Source organism: Apis dorsata, unplaced genomic scaffold (assembly GCF_000469605.1).
Source record: "Apis dorsata unplaced genomic scaffold, Apis dorsata 1.3 scaffold_235, whole genome shotgun sequence".
NCBI classification, from domain to species: Eukaryota; Metazoa; Arthropoda; class Insecta; order Hymenoptera; family Apidae; genus Apis; species Apis dorsata.
In genome coordinates, this window is record NW_006263516.1 from 911,738 (window position 1) to 928,822 (window position 17,085).

Genomic DNA, 17,085 nt, shown 5'->3' on the forward strand with positions numbered 1-17,085 from the left:
TCAAAAATAATAAAAAAAGTTATTTTAATTGATATTAAATATTTTATTTTAACTTATTTTTATAAAAATAAATTTTTATATAAATTTTATTATAATTATCAAACAAAAATTACAAATATCTATATCTGTTGTATAATTGATTATAATCTCATTATGATCGTGATATTTTTCTTCTTTGCGAACGAATCTTATTTTAAAAACTTGTCTTGTACTAAATATTAAATACATGTCGATTCTTAAATTTCTAAATTTTTCCCCATTTAACTCAGTTTCCTGTATAAATATGTTGAACGTTCTTTTCAAAGTCTAAAATTTTCAACGAGAAACTCTGTAAACTCTGATAGTAAATACAAACTGTCACAATATACTTTGTCAAGTGTAAACCGAATATGTATGTTTTGCGACATCTGTTACACTATGACTAAGTCGAAACTTGTACAAAATGTAATCTTTTATGTGAACTATATCATTGACCATTCAAACAATTTCATAAGAATTTTTCTGAATGTTTAAACATTCTAAAACTAATATTAATATATCTTATTTATTAAAAGATATCATTTATCATTCTAAAAATGATAACATTAGTAAATGTAATGTCTTAAATGAATAAAGAATAAGTAAAATTTATACAATAAAGAAGAACAAATTATTCTTTTCAAGGAGAAAAAAGAAATAATAATGGAGAAAATATTTGATAAATTCTCTTTCATCATAAAATTTATTTAATAATATAAATAATCAAAATTTATTTTCTCATAATTTCATTTCTATTATAAAAGAAACGATTTTCTTGATATGTTCATAATTTAAAAATTGTTTTATTGTTAAAATTAATAAGTCAATTAAATAACTACTTTGATAATTAGGTAATGACTTAATTGGTTTGGCAATTGAAATCAAAGAATCAAGATATTCTTGAATTATGTGACCTATTTTATTTAATACAGCTAAATTGATTAGCTTCTGAACCATGTAATTAAAATATTATTGATATCAAAATTTTCCATTTTACAATTAATAAAATTCATTTAATATCAATGATTATCATTTAATATTAATAATCAATGATCAATGAACAAATTCAATGATCTAAGTAGAATATTTTTTAAGATGAGAATCTTTTAAGATTTATACAAATTTTATTAAATTATATTTTGAACGTATTACAAATATTATTTGTACATTTAATATATATTTAAATAAGAAAAAAATATTTAAATATGTCTTCAAAATATATATCGTTAAAAAATTCAATCGTCAAATTGTTCATACATAGTTCTGACTAATTAATAATAGCTAATTAATAATAACTAACTAGAACTAAGAACGCAATGTTATGATATTATCAATTGGTCATCGTGAGTTCTGATTAACTAGTAATAGAGCAAAATAGACAGCGGCGTTATCACGCAAAGGCTCACCAATCGTTCCGCAATATCGTGCCACACCCATGTACAAAATGCACTGTCAGTTAACGACCATTGCAGTTGATGATCACGTAGCATTTAATGGCGATTCCGACCATAACACGTAGCGACATATATAATCCTTGAATATGAGAATATATAGATATTGGTAATTTTCAGGTTAATTTAGTTGCGTTCACTCTTCACATTGACACGTTCCTCGTATATCATCGTGTTTCATAAAAGCACGGGAAATGTAATAAGATAGAAGAAAATGTCTGCTTTAAATAAGGATGTAAATTTAATGGATACTTTCTTTCATTTTCATTGATAAAATTTATAAGTTTTTCTTTTTCTTCGTTGTAATATGAATAATTAAAAATAATTTGTGAAATTATATGATGTTTATTGTAAAAGTGATATAAAGTTATTTTTCATGAAAATTGATAAAACAATCATTTTTACATCATCAATATTCAAAATTTCTTTATAAATGATAATCATCCATTTTAAAAATAATAGATATTTATTTCTCGTGTTCTAATTAAATGGATAAGTTTTGAAATAAAACTGTTGTATATAAAAAAAAAAGCAATAAATTAATTTAATAATTAAAATCTAATCTAATATATAATTTAGATATATTAATAAAATTATATATAATAACAATAAATTAATAATTTTATGTTAAATAACATATTATTTCATTTTTTATTCTTGTTTATAAACAGAGACAATTTAAAACATAATTGAAATTGAATATCAATCAATGGAAATATAAACTTTTTTTAATCCTATTCTATTTTTTCTATTCTTATTCTATTTTTTTTTAATATTTACAATTGTATAGTGAATATATATTTTAAAAATTAATATCGATTAATCCTTTCATAAAATATATTCTATGTCCAATACTACGCGTCTGACCAATTATACTCGAACTACTTCCAAATAAAATTTCTTCTCAATGGTACAACATTCATTTATCTTGCAAAGAAATGATTAAATCGTTCGTTCCAATTAATCCATTTAAAAGAACATATAAAATTACTTTAATTCCGTACCTTTATTTTTATAATATAATAAATTTTTTTTATTTAATTACAATAATGATATAAAAAATAAAATACTCTTTCACAACAAAATTATAACTATCGATTTCAACGTTTTCATTTCATTCATTTAATAACAAAATAAAAGAAAAATATCTCTTCACGGAGATATAAGATAAATAAGATTCACTAATCATCGAATTCAATTCTTCCCATTTATTATTACTTTCTCTTCTTACTTTGTTCTCGAAAAAAAAGATTAAAACATCGAATCAAAAAACATTCGAAAAATGGGGGAGGGGGGAAATTGAACGTCTTTACTCTTCTTTCCTTTAGCTAAATGCTTCAATTATTCCGTGACATCGAATAAGGAGCACATCTTGCCGATAAATCGAATTACAAGACCGTTCCGCAAATGTGTCATACGTTCAAGTTTAGCAGAATCGTGGTGGTGGTGGTGGTGGCGTTCTCTTTATTCCCGATATTAGACAAGATCCAATTTACCGTGAGTTCGGAAGGTGTGTCAACTATCAATATAGAACAATATTGACCCAATTGTAACGGTGAAGACACTTCTGTGTGCTAACGTATTATAAACCCGATGGATTCTGTTGTTCGTGGCCGGAAACGTAACTCGGAAATTCTGGATTAATAACGGCGAAACGTGTCGCGACGAGGTAACTGTGTAAGATATTCGGAGTTTCGTGTTTTCGTGACCGCGGCATTATTTCTCCAGCAAACATTTCTTTTCTTTTTTTTTTCTTTTTTTATGACTTTTTAACTCAATAATTCTGAGAAGAGATACATTTTTTAAAATGTTCGAGGGTTTGAATAAACAACAGGTTTTTTTAATAAAAATGATATAATAAATTAATGAAAATAATTTAGGATAATATTTGTTATTCATTTAAATGAAATATGTTATATATATACATATATATATTTATGAAACTTTTAGTTGTGATATAATATTGAAAACTGAAAAAATTCTGATAGGTTTATAAAAGAATCAAGAGAGATTCCAATATGATATAATGATATATATTGCGTAAAAAACAATTTTTTTTAAATTTTTTTCAGATAAATGATAAAAAATTTATTAGAAAGAATAAATGGAAAAATTAATTTTATATCAGAGTAAATAAATGAATATAATGGAATTAATAATATTTTGCAAATATATATTATGCAAATATATATCATATATTTTATATATAATATATATATATTATATATTTTATATCATATATATATTCTATTTCAATTGCATAAATTGACAATTGCAAAATTTACAATTTATTCATAAATAACATTGATATAATATAAAGTCCCATAGAAGTAAAAAATAAAAATAAAAATAATAAATATTTATAACAAATATTTTTTGTTATAATAATCTATACTATGCAAAAATAAATTTAGCAAATTTCTTGTTTAAATAATTACAGATTTTAATAATTGCAAAAAATGCTAACATAATTTGACAAAAAAAATCTAAAAAGTCTAGAAATCTGTTGTAACATATGTTAGAAACCTATAAAAATAACTCTGTTTTTCTATAAATCATAAAATTGCAATCAAAAATTATTTTTATGAAAAATATCATGAATATATTATGAATATTCATCAGAATATCCCTACAACAAATAATATTCTCTTGTGAAAATAACTAGCCTCAAAATAATGAAATATCATATTAAGTTTGCAACATTCCATTAATCAAGAAATTTTTTTAAATTACAAAATTTTCTATTATAACTGCAATATTTTTTCCTCGTTCTTTTAGCCATCTATTTACAACAACTCTCATTAATATAAAATTTGTATTTATGGCACGAATAAAGAATATGAAACAAGAATAATGAATTTGAATGAATATAAATGAGTGAATTTAATGAGAGAAACCGAGAAAATTAGCAATATTACGTAAAGTTATTAAGATTAAAATTCTCTTTAATAAATGAAATGTAATGATTGATATTAATACATTGTGTGCTGATAATTATTGATATATGCAATAATACTCTTTAATTGTAATTTTAATTTTTTGTCAATTATTTTCTGACAATTAATTATCGCATTTGAATTATAATAATTTATAATTAGTAAAAACGAAAATATTTATTTAATTGACATAAATTTTTCTACAATAAGCAATATATAATGGCAAAATTTAACATGAAAATGTGAAAATACTTCAATGCAATAGTAATTAAGTCACTATAATAAACTGTTGTATTCAGTTAATTATATAATTAATTTATAGCATTTGGCAATATAAATATGAAATTTATGCAATTTATTGATTCTCTGAATATTTAAATTTAAAGTACATTATAACATAAATTTAAGTTATTTATTTATTTATTGTTTATTTGATATTATAAAGTTGATCATCATTTTGTTGTTTTTGTTGCTTATCACGAATTAAATAAATAAAATTTTTGGTTCTTAAAATTGACAATTTTAATACATTAAAAAACAATAATATATTTATTATATATAAATATACAGAATAATAATTTCACATTATAGTGTTATTTATTAAATAATTTTATAAAATAATTTTAATAACTTTACTTAATATTTCATCTTCTTTTATCCTCTATTTATTCTTTATTCCTGTTTCATATTCTTTATTCATATCAAATTTTCCAGCCCACTACATCTACAATGTCTTGTTTGAATAAAATTTAATTTGTCTCTTGTCAGAAGAATCCTGATAAAACAAGAAAAATAAAAATTCATTTTGATATAATTGAAAAAATTTTTCTCAAAGGAAAAACAAATTAAATATTCAATTTATATACATTCTATTTATAGAAAATAAAATTAAAGTCATAATAATAAATAATAATAATTATTAAATTATTATATAGTTAAATATTATAATTTTTTTTTAAATTAATTTTTAACTGGTAATATTATGTTAATTATAAAAGTAAATATCTTCTTGAAATAAATGGTATCAAGAGTATAATAAATATTTTGTCTTTAAAAACATTATGCTACAAAAATAATTTAGGAAACAATATTATATCTATTCATATTTTTTAACATACTTATTATATGTTATATTATATGTTGAATAATTCAAATTATTTTTTTTTCATGTTAATATTTTCATATTAATATTTTCATATCATATTAATATCAAGATAATACTAATAGATAACATTAATATAAATCTAGTTATTATTTTTAATTAAAATATAAATGAAATAAAATCTTGCATTACAATAATTAATCTTTATTAAACATGAATAAAATAAATTGATATAAAATATAATTTATCAAAATAAATAAATAGAAATGAAAAGAAAAAAAATAAATTTAAATAGTGATTATAATATTAATATTAATATTATTAATTAATATATAAAGTGGGGCAATAATTCTGATCACCTTGAATATCTCCGTTATTTTTAGAATCATAAAGAAACTTTGTCTATAAAAAATTATATGGTAGAAAAGAAGCTATGAGACAAAAATAATTCTTTTTTGTGAGTGAAGGATTTTCGAAAATACCAAGGTCTCTTTGTTTACTTTAAATATAATATTTCTCTGTTATTAATAAAATAACGTATTAATAAAATAAAATAATTAATAAAATAAAGAGTCTAATCCACTCAATGATTTTTAATAATCAGTCAAAATTCTTTGGCAACAAGTAAAAAAATAAATCTAATAATATTACATCAATAAATATGTGAAAAAATACACATTCACATCGATATAGCCCTGAATATCTAATTGATATTCTTGGTAAATGAGAATTTCATTTTCCCTTTTTAATTCAAAATTTATCAATAAAAATAAGGCATAATTCGCTGAATAATGAAATTATTATATAAACATCTGCTATTTAACTAAAAATAGAAAAATAAATATAAAAAAATAAACTTTTATTTTGAACTATCTATAAAAAAAAAATTACTCTCATATCATTACCTTCTATTTACTATACAACTTTTGTAAACAAATTTTTTTTTATAACTCTAAATATAAAATATTATATTGAATATGATCAGCGACCTATTTCGTGAAAAGAGAGAAGAATAATAATTTAATTTTTTTATATATAATAATCTTACTTATCATTATTTTATTTAAATATTTGAAAACTGTTAATAACAACAATTTCTTCTAACACACTTTTCTTAAAAATAGTATTTTACTGTGTTTATGTAATAAAACAAACATCTCTTTTTATGGAAAATTATTACAAAAATCTGTCAATATTTCCACAATTAACGTTGGACAATTCAAATAGGATAAATTTTAATCGAATAACTCATCGTTACAGGTCACGCTCTCCATTTCCATTCTCATCAGTCTTCACGTGTTTTTCCTGCTGGTCGTCGAGATCATTCCACCTACGTCGCTGGTCGTGCCGCTGCTTGGAAAGTACCTGATATTCGCCATGATACTCGTTTCGATAAGGTAAGTGTTCCAGATATATTGGAAGCAACTCAAACAGCCATCTGTTATCGAAGATACTTCTTGGGTATATCACATAAAAAATATGCATAAAAAATCCAAAGTGTTTTTCAAGAAACGATGAAGATTTTTAAGAAATGCTTGAAATCGATCGAGCTCGACACTTGTTCGTTCTTACCATTTAAATGAAGATGCGAATGTCGAACGAGTCGTGGACAAATTGAAAAATTTGTTTTTGTATTAAGAAATATATATTATTTCGAAAGAATTAATATACGTAAGATTATTTTACGTAATTTTTATTAAAGTGTTCAAAAAAAAGAAATTTGCTACGAGAAAATTTTTTTGTTAGTTATATAAAATCAATTTGTACAATATTTATAATTTTTATTCAATGGATATAATTTAATTTTTAACTAATTTTATATAAATTTTATATAAATTAATATTGGGATTAGAAGAAAGTATAATATGGAATATTATATAATATCAGTAATATGATGTACCATATTTTATTCAATCTGAAAGAGTACATAATATTATTATCTTTTAATATTAATATTTATAATGATTTGCAAATATCTAAAATCGAATTTATCTCTAAAAAAAACCAATAATCTTCAATTTATTTCATCCTTTTTCCTACTCTCATAACTGTCGCTCATCTTCTTGCTCAGAAACAAACTTCTATATACGTATGTACATATTTCATGTACAAACATTCTAGAATTACCAAAGGGAAGAAACAAGTAATATACATTTCTGTGTTGCTAGTCGATTTCTGTCTGAATTTATCGTAAACAGATATTTTTTGATCTTATAATAGCATTGAATATAGTGAATTAATAAAAATATTTATTTTTATAACTTGTTTATTTCTTTTTATAAATTGCTGTTGTATTTATTTTTAAATCATCGATTTTATATGTCGAGATTATCGAATATGAAGTAAATTTTCATAGAATGTTGCATTCTATATTTCTTTGTTTTATTCTTCAGCTTAATGAAATTTCATGTTTATTTTAAAATATTAAATAAATCAAGAAGAGCATGAAATTATTTTGAAATTTTCTTGCATAGTCATGTTTGAATTTTGCAACTCATTATTCGATATGAAGTCCACAGAAGATATCGTAAGGGGTCAAGAGAACTCAAAGTACTTAGGGGAGTCTGCTTTAATATTTAAGATGAAGATCAAACTTGAAATTACCAAGAGCAAAGATAATAAGCTCTTTGACTTGAATTGACATTATCGAAAAAAAGTTTGACCGATTAAATTCAAATTTAATGAACGCAAAAAAGGATCACTGTTCAACGTTAAAAATTTCTCAATTTTTCAAGAATATTTCTTAATGATCGTTTATCTTGATAGATTTTTAATCGCTTAAAGAAATTGTTTATTATTCATGAAATTTATTTGTGAAAAATAATTTGTTATAGAACAATTTTTCTTTTATCACAATATCATTTTAAAGTGATGAAAACAATGTTTAAAATTTCAGTTTCATATATTTTTTTTTAAATAATTCTGTAAAGATATAAAGTAGAAAAAAATTTTAAATTACAATAAATATTTAGAATTTATTACTCTGTCATAAAATAAATTCCCAAGCAAAATTTTAATGAAAAAATTTGGTTCAATCTTTCTAAAAAGATCAATAAAAATCAGAGATCAACAAAAAAGAATTTTTGAGTTAATTAAAATAAATTACTCTATAATATATCATTCAAAAAACTTTCTTTAATTTTAGCGAGCTACTATATTTTATACATCTCTGTGTATATTTTTTCTGCGTTTTAATTTTCGCGTTTCTGTGTTTTTACAACTGCAATTACATTTCTCATCGTGATATAAATTACAACACGTTGTAAAATAAAGATTACAAATTTGCATTGCACGAGAACTATGCAAATCGTGACAATTATTCGTTCTGGTATTCCTCTTGGTAAGAAAGGAACAATACACACAGGTGAAGTTTGCGTTTCGTAACAACGATAGTCATTTGCTTTTACAAGGGAGGATTTATGACCGAGTTCTTCCCCTTCGATTTTCCGCCATTCGTCATTCTACGATATTTTCTCCTGCATAGATTCGCCTTTCTTAATATTGAAATTTTTCGTCGTACGCCAGATGTACGGATTCCGTCACGTGTAATTAGGCTCAGATGTGATTTTATAGAACGAAATTTCATGGGACGAAATCAAATTAAACGCGATGCATTCCTCATGATATATAATCTAAAAAATGAAAGATTTCAAGATTTGAATTATATGCTTCTTTGAGATTATTTATATTCGTGTATAAATGAATTAAACTTATATTGATATTATTATTATTATTAGTGAGTTATTTTTACATTTTTAATTTTTTTTAAAATTCTAAATTTTGCAAATTTAGAAGATTGAGTATCTTTTGTATCTCTTTGAATCAGTGACTTATTAATGGAAAAAATATGCATATTATAGGTATATGATTAAAATTATTTATGTAAATCAATAATATTGTATTTGTATAAACATAAACTTTATTTTGAGTTATATATATATCAAATACTTTTTATATCGACAAAAATATATCAAATTTTTATACGAAAGAAAAACTTACAAAAATTAATGAAATTAGTGAAGTTTTTTTATAATTAATATCTTTAAGATGAATAGATTAGAAAAATAAAATTAATAAAAAGAAATATAAGAAACTAATAATCCATATATTAGATTAAAACAAAAACTATATATAAACTATATATAAGCTATAAATAAATTCGTAAATGATTAATCATAATATATATTTTATATTAAAAAATGTACAATTCCATTTAAAAAATAGAAATAATCTTGCGAATAATCTCTAAAATATCATCCACTTCAGCGCACGCATCAATGATGCCTCATTTGAAACATTGTTTTCCCTCGCAAAATTTAAATTATTATTATTATAATTATTATTATTCTTCCAAGATCTTTGGTTCAATTACATGAAATAATTTGTACATATCTCGACGCAATTCCAATTTAATGCACGACGTACTCACGTCGAATAATCAAACCGCAAAACTTTTCACAACAAATGCGTCAGATTTTACAGTGATCTTTCTACTTTCCATGCATACTGTTCCTAGCGAAACGATTCAATTCCGTATAATATTTAAACAAGATATCAAACGTGCCATGTTCTGAGCATGGAACTTCAATTTCATCATTTTGAATGTATAAAAAGAAACGATTGTGATAATGAAACTATTTAAAGATACGATTTTATCAATTTGAATGATAATAATTTTATAAAGTGTTAATAATCTATTTTTTTTAAAACTAACATATTTTCGTTTTTAAATTAAATAATAAATTAGTAGAATATCATTAACTTAATGAGACTTAAAATTTTTTGTTTCTAATTTTTTTAAATGGAATGGCATATCGATTTTTTATTGTTTACATTCATTCACTTTAGAAATATTGTTTTTTCACTTTAGAAAATCTTTTATTTTAGTTAAAAGATTTATAGTGAAGGATATTTTATAGAGAATTTATGTGTCACATTTTTTTAAAAAGTTCTTTTCTCCATATAAAAAGAAAAAAGAAAATAGTAGAAAGTAAGATACATCAAATTTGTCAAAAATTTGTTATGCTTTGTCATATTTTTAATTTAAAAAAATAATATATCAAATATCAAAGTTGTATACACTTCACTTTATGGATTAAATATCTAGCAATAAGATATATTTAAAGGAAGAAAATTTTTGTTTAGAATAATTCCATTTTATTTATTATTTTCTTTTCCAGCAATGCAACTAAAAACGCAAAGAATACATACACATACATGATATTTGATAAAATATCTAATCATACGTATATATTTAAAAAAGAATTCTTTGTGCAATATTCAAAATAATATTATTTTCTTTTTCCACTTCTGTAACGTAAATCTTACACAGCTAAAAATACTGATTAAAATGCAAAGAAAAATATATATATATATGATAAAATATGTAATCGCACATATTCAAAAAAGAATTCTTTATTTTCACGACATATGATACACGAGTAAAAGCTTTGATTAAAATGTAAAGAAATGTAAATATGCATATATTTATGGAGGGAAAAATGGCCCGATTTCATTTGAAACCATTCGAGGTTTCATTTCCTCGCACCTTATCAAAGTTCTCGAAAGTCTTCCTGATTATCAAAGTGCGTCATCGTGATATTCAACCGCCAAACAAAAGGTTTTTGTTTTCGGATCTGGGTTATCACACACAAATGGACCATACGAGCCTTATTCTGAACAGGTAGGCAGGCTAGTTCGAGTGGAACGTTTATAATGTGCAGTGCCGATATTAATTCAACGTGGATATGTCAATGATCGAGTTCTAAAGGTCGCATATGTACTATTTTCCATTCCAGAAATATTATTCGAAAAATTCTTTTCATTCTCATTCTATTGATCTTCTCTATCTTTCTTAGAATTTTTATATCTATTTATTTGTCATTTAGAGAATTATTTTCAAAATTCAAAATCATTTTAACAGAAGTGTTATACATCTTAAAAAAGTTTTTACATATTATTTTTACTTGATTGTTATACAAAAAGATAAGAATTTATTCTAATTAACTTGTAATTTGTTAATTGTAAAGAGTATTTAATAATTTTATTATATAAGTACTTATTTTATCATCAATATCAATCATTGATATTCATATAATATACTATATTTAATAACTACTATTAAATATGAGAATAATTAAGAACTGAAAGATTAAAAATAATTTTTATTAAAAATTATGTATTCTTTGAAAAAGATATAATACTTATTAATCAATAAACTTTGTTCAATTTTCTTAATCTTACCTTCAAAGTTTTTATTAAAAACACTGCAATCACATTCATTAAAATTAACATTACAAACAATAAAACAAAGGAACGATACAAATATATTTTTCTTAATTTTCTTATTGGAATCAAATCGTACAAATTGAGAATATATTATAATAATAACAAATTATAATGAATAAATAATATTATTTTACATAGCATACGTTCAATTTTGTTACTTTTGAAACCTATAAATTCAGACGTAGATAAATACGTTCTATCCTTGCTATAGGGTAAACGCGTCTCATCCAACCAGAAACAAGTTTTAGGATTAGTTTCATGCTAGTTCCGCCTAAAGGTGATTACAGGCCGTAATTTACAGAGCCATGATTTGAACATGGGCCACAATTGCTCCGTGGAATTTACTATTACGTACGTATCATGGTTGATTCGATGAATTACAAAAATATTCTTTTATTGTATGTAAATGATAATTATATACGCACAATTCGTAAAATTTTAATAATGTAAAATTCGAATTGTTGAAATCGCAATATTAATGTGATAATTAATCGACTTGTATTATTTCGTGTGAAGCAAATTATTTCCATTAATTTATTATTTATTAAATTGTTAAAGTGTTTGGAGGTATTTTCTTGCTTGCTCGATTAAATTAAATTATTTAATACGATCTAATCGAGAGAGAAGACCAAATATACGCAAATTCGAGATCAGAGCGAAATCGCTGTGCTCAATTTATTGATTTCAATGAGCTCGAAATATATTGTCAAACATATAATTTTTTAATTTCAAGTTTTTTTTTATATCTGATAGTTTTTTTTTTAAATTTGATATCGATAAGCAAGTTACCAAAAAATGTTATACCAACGCATTAATATTCTTCATTTTCAATTGCAATGAACTTTAAACAATTGAGAAATTCAATGCATAATTCTGAATCGGTAATTTCCTCATTATCTCTTTCCATTCATCAATCGCTTTGTTCTTCCTCATGAATATTCGCCCTTTTCGAAACAAAACTAAATCATTAATTAGTTCGTAGAATTCTCCAATTTTATTTTTAATTAATAAATCAATTTCTCCAGATTATTATTTTCCAAAAAGAAAGAAAAATGTATGTTACATCAATTTCTTCATTGTTATAATGAATAAATAAAATGATATCTATATTTTAAATCAAATTGTTATTTAAATTTATTAATTAAATTTAATGTATCCAATGCAAGATTCAAGAAAAGGAATTAGATTGTATTTAAAATCTTGAAAAGAAGCAAAATACCATTGTTATTACGTGTTTTGTTCTAATCTAGTGCATTCACCATCATGGATTTTCATGGATTTTCATCATATATATACGTGTATATTTGTTCTTCACATTGCAAACTTGTAATGTTACACATTACAATCCGTGTTAGTTTCACATGAGATTATTAATGTAAAGGATATATAATACGTTTCGAGCTCGAATATGCGCCTGCGGTAAATATCCCAAGCATTTACAACGATTAAGCCTCCTTATTTCGGATTAAAAACATAAATCTTGCATATCCAATATGAAAAATATTTTATATATAATATTATATCCCTTCATTTTCTTTCGTCAAATTAAGTGATTTATCATACGTTATAATTTTACATCCATTCAAGAGCAGACATTTTTTAGCAGATGTTTACCAATTAATGGAGGAAATGATTTATGGTTATTTCAAAAGGAAAGTAGGGGCATTAGTGAAATATCACCGCTTCGAAACGAAATTAAAAGCGTCTGAACGAAGGAAAAGAGACAAAAAAGGGACAAAAGTTTTCATTCCACGAAGAGAAAGTTATTTCGTTGCGTGTATCAGGGACTTTGAACGTGTTACACGGGTGTTCTTCTCTTTTTACGGGTGCAGTAAAATAAACATCCGTCGCGGGAGACAAAGAAGGGACGATAAAAGAGATAAAATTGGGAGAGGAGGGGAGATAGAAAGGGAATAAAGGACGACGATAGAATCCTCTGAAAAGTCCTGAAACGTTAATAACGAACGAGTGAACACGGAAACCGGAGAAATCGTTGCGCCCCAGTTTACGGCAGTTTGTTGCCGACTTTAAAATCTTAGTTTTGTATGAGCAGCTCTAACAACGAGAAACACGACCGGTAGTTTCTGTAGGTTTGGAGAAGATCCAGCTCTATGGTTACTCACTCTCTTTCTCTTTCTTCCCTCCCTCCACACCGCCTTCCACTCCATAAAGCTAATGTCTTGTTTTACCGCTTTTACGATTCGAGGTCGTCTCTTCGCCATCTTCGTACGTCGAAGAAGCTAAATGTCTCCGGCTGCTTTTCATCTTCCTCCTAGCTACACACCCTTTTTAGCCCTCCAACTCTTTATCCTTAACACGCTATCTCGCCATCAACAAGGATTCTTTCCTCCTTCGTCTCCTTTTCCTTTCCTCTTTTAAATTCCTCCTGCTCGCTTGCCATTCTTCATTCCTTCTAATATCATCCAATCCTCTTTCTCTTCTTCCGTTATTCTTCTAAATCCTTTATCTTTTACACGTTATCGTCACTAATAACGACAATCCTTTTATTCATTCCTCTCCTTCCTCGTTTTATCATCATCCAACTTCAACTCCTAACTCAAACTTGTCACCAACGACCAGCATCTATTTCTCGTTCGTTTCTTCTTCCCTTCCCCCTCACTCCTGTGAAACTGTGCCACCTCTAACGCAACGTTCTTTCCTTTATTTATTTTTTTTTTTTATTTCTTCTTCCTCCATTCGTCGCTTTCGTTGCAATTTCCTCTCCGTCTCTGGAGATCGCCCCCTCCCCCTTGAGAAAGCGTTTTAATGCCGTTATAATGAACGCCCCTCGCGACTGATACCGACGCTAAAGCGAAACAATGGGGGCCGGCTCCGATCGATCGCGCGTGCATCCCGGTTACGCTTCTACGCTCACGCTCTGAGACAATGGAAATGAAACGGAAGCCGTGTCTGCCGCGGCAGGAAAAAATTTATGAGCATTGCCGCGTGCTTACCGCGCGAATTGATCCGAAACGGTCGAACGCCAATGGAAACGTGGATCGATTATTGGGCACGATGAAACCGCGCCTCTATTACTCTATTCAGATCTTATTTAATTTTCACGGTGTCCCGTTGATGATGTGCACTCATGTTGAAAGGGAATTATTATTGTACTTCTTCCGTCTGATTTCTTTTAATTTCCTTCGTCGCTTTTTTTCATTCGTTCGAAAGCGGAATTGTTCTCTAGCTTAGAGAGAATAAATATGTTGTTTGAACGAATTTAGAGGGGTTGTAGATGATAGATTTTGTTTTGTGTAAATGTTTTTGTTAGTAAATGTTTTCTAGATTAGATCTATTCTTTGATTCAAAGGATTTCTAAATATTTCTAAAAATTCTTAAATTTGCTTTGCGTAAGTAATTTGTTTGTTTGAATTGGGGAAAAATTTATGAAGAAGGCGAAAAATTGGTTAGTTTTTTAGTTTTATTAACCAATTCTTAAGTTGAGGATTGGTAGAGATAAATAATCAAATTTTTTATCTTCTATCAAAATAATTTTTGAAACAGTATAACGTCTACGTTGTTTATTTAATTGTTTGAAAGAATTTAAAAATCATTTTACTTGTGTTTAGTTGTTTTATTATTATTACAGTTAAATTTAGATAAATATTCATTTTCAATCATTTTATTCTTTGATTCGAAGTATTTTTAAACTTCTTAAATTTGTCTTGTTAAATAATATATTTGAATCAGTTAGGGAAGAATTGATTAAATCTATTAATTAAAAATTGATAGAAATGAATAATCAGCTTTTTATCTTCTTCTATCAAAATAATTTTTAAAACAGTATAACGTCTATGTTGTTTATTTAATTGTTTGAATGAGTTTAAAAATCATCACTTGTGTTTAGTTGCTTTATTATTATTACAATTAAATTTAGATATCCATTTTCAATCATTTTATTCTTTGATTCGAAATATTTTTAAACTTTTAAATTTGTCTTGTTAAATAATTTATTTATTTGAATCAGATAGGGAAGGATTTGTTAAATCTATTAATTAAAGATTGATAAAAATAAATAATCAAATTTTTTATCTTCTTCTATCAAAATAATTTTTGAAATAATATAATTCTACATAGTTTAGTCTATATAGTTTATTTAGTTGTTTGAAAGATTATTTAGTTGTTTAAAAATTATTTTATATTTAGTTGCTTTATTATTATTACATTTAAATTCAGATGTCCATTTTCAAGAACAATATTATTTTTTTTATTATAAAAAGAAATTTCTCCATTTAATTATAATTGAATATTGAATTAATTATTCTACATCTTCTAAAATTATTCTATATTAAATATTGAAGAATTTGTTAAAATAATATTTATCTAATAAAATACATGTTTCAATAATAAAACAAAAGGAATAATTTATTAATCTATTTATGATTGACAATAATTATATAAAGTTCTTTAATATCCAAAAAATGAAAAAGATTACATGAAATTTAAAATTGACTTATTATAAATCAATATTATTTTATCATTGAATTTTTAACAAATTTCTTAATGCAATTTTTACTTTAAGAAAATCGTTTCCGTGTGAAAAAACTTCATTTGATAATAATTCAAATTTCTGATACTTAACTTGCATATGTGTGCATGTGTTTCTTTCTCAATTGCGCCGCTTTATTAACGCAAACAACAGAAATAAATTTTATACGGTACAATGCCATGCCATTATAAAGTAAACCACATTGCTCTCGTTATAATGCTTTTTAGTGGAATCGTATTGGCGAGCGTTAAATTCACTGAAAGTTTATTGTTCGGAATTTCAATTATAAAAGTGAAGAATAAACGAGTATACACCCTTATATTCGTATAATACCTTTGCTTACTTAAACATATCTTTTTAAAGGTGTAATTCAAATATGACAATATATCAAATTTACAAATCATGACAAAATTTTTAACATTTTTATTCAACGAATTTTAATTTACGAATTATAAAAATGAGAAAATGTTTATGCGAGATCAAATTTTTTTCAAATATTTTTAAAATTTTTGCGTTTTTTTTTCATATTATATCCATTCTAGATTTTTGCACATTTATATTTTTCATGAATTCATGAAAATCTATAATCTACTTACAACGTTTCGGTAGGATGGAATACGTGGAATTTTCTAAATTATGAAAAACATTTTAAAATAAAGATGCAATGTAGTCATATTAAATTGTCTGGAAATAATTTGTAGGCGATGATGTTTAAAATTGTAATAATTTTGTACAAAATAAATTTATTTAATTAAAATAAAAATTATTAAAATTTATATATATTTTTGTTAAAAAAAATAT

General features: G+C 24.5%; 1 protein-coding gene across 8 annotated transcripts in view; it reads left to right on the plus strand.

The window, feature by feature from the left end:
• LOC102672345 (acetylcholine receptor subunit alpha-like) overlaps positions 1-17,085 on the plus strand; it is a 277,309-nt gene that overhangs the window by 220,545 nt on the left and 39,679 nt on the right. For all 8 annotated transcript variants that reach the window (XM_006615784.2, XM_006615785.2, XM_031510520.1 and 5 more), the window contains one exon: positions 6,768-6,904. In XM_006615784.2, the coding sequence (XP_006615847.1) occupies positions 6,768-6,904 (137 nt within the window). The remainder of the gene's footprint in view (positions 1-6,767; positions 6,905-17,085) is intronic.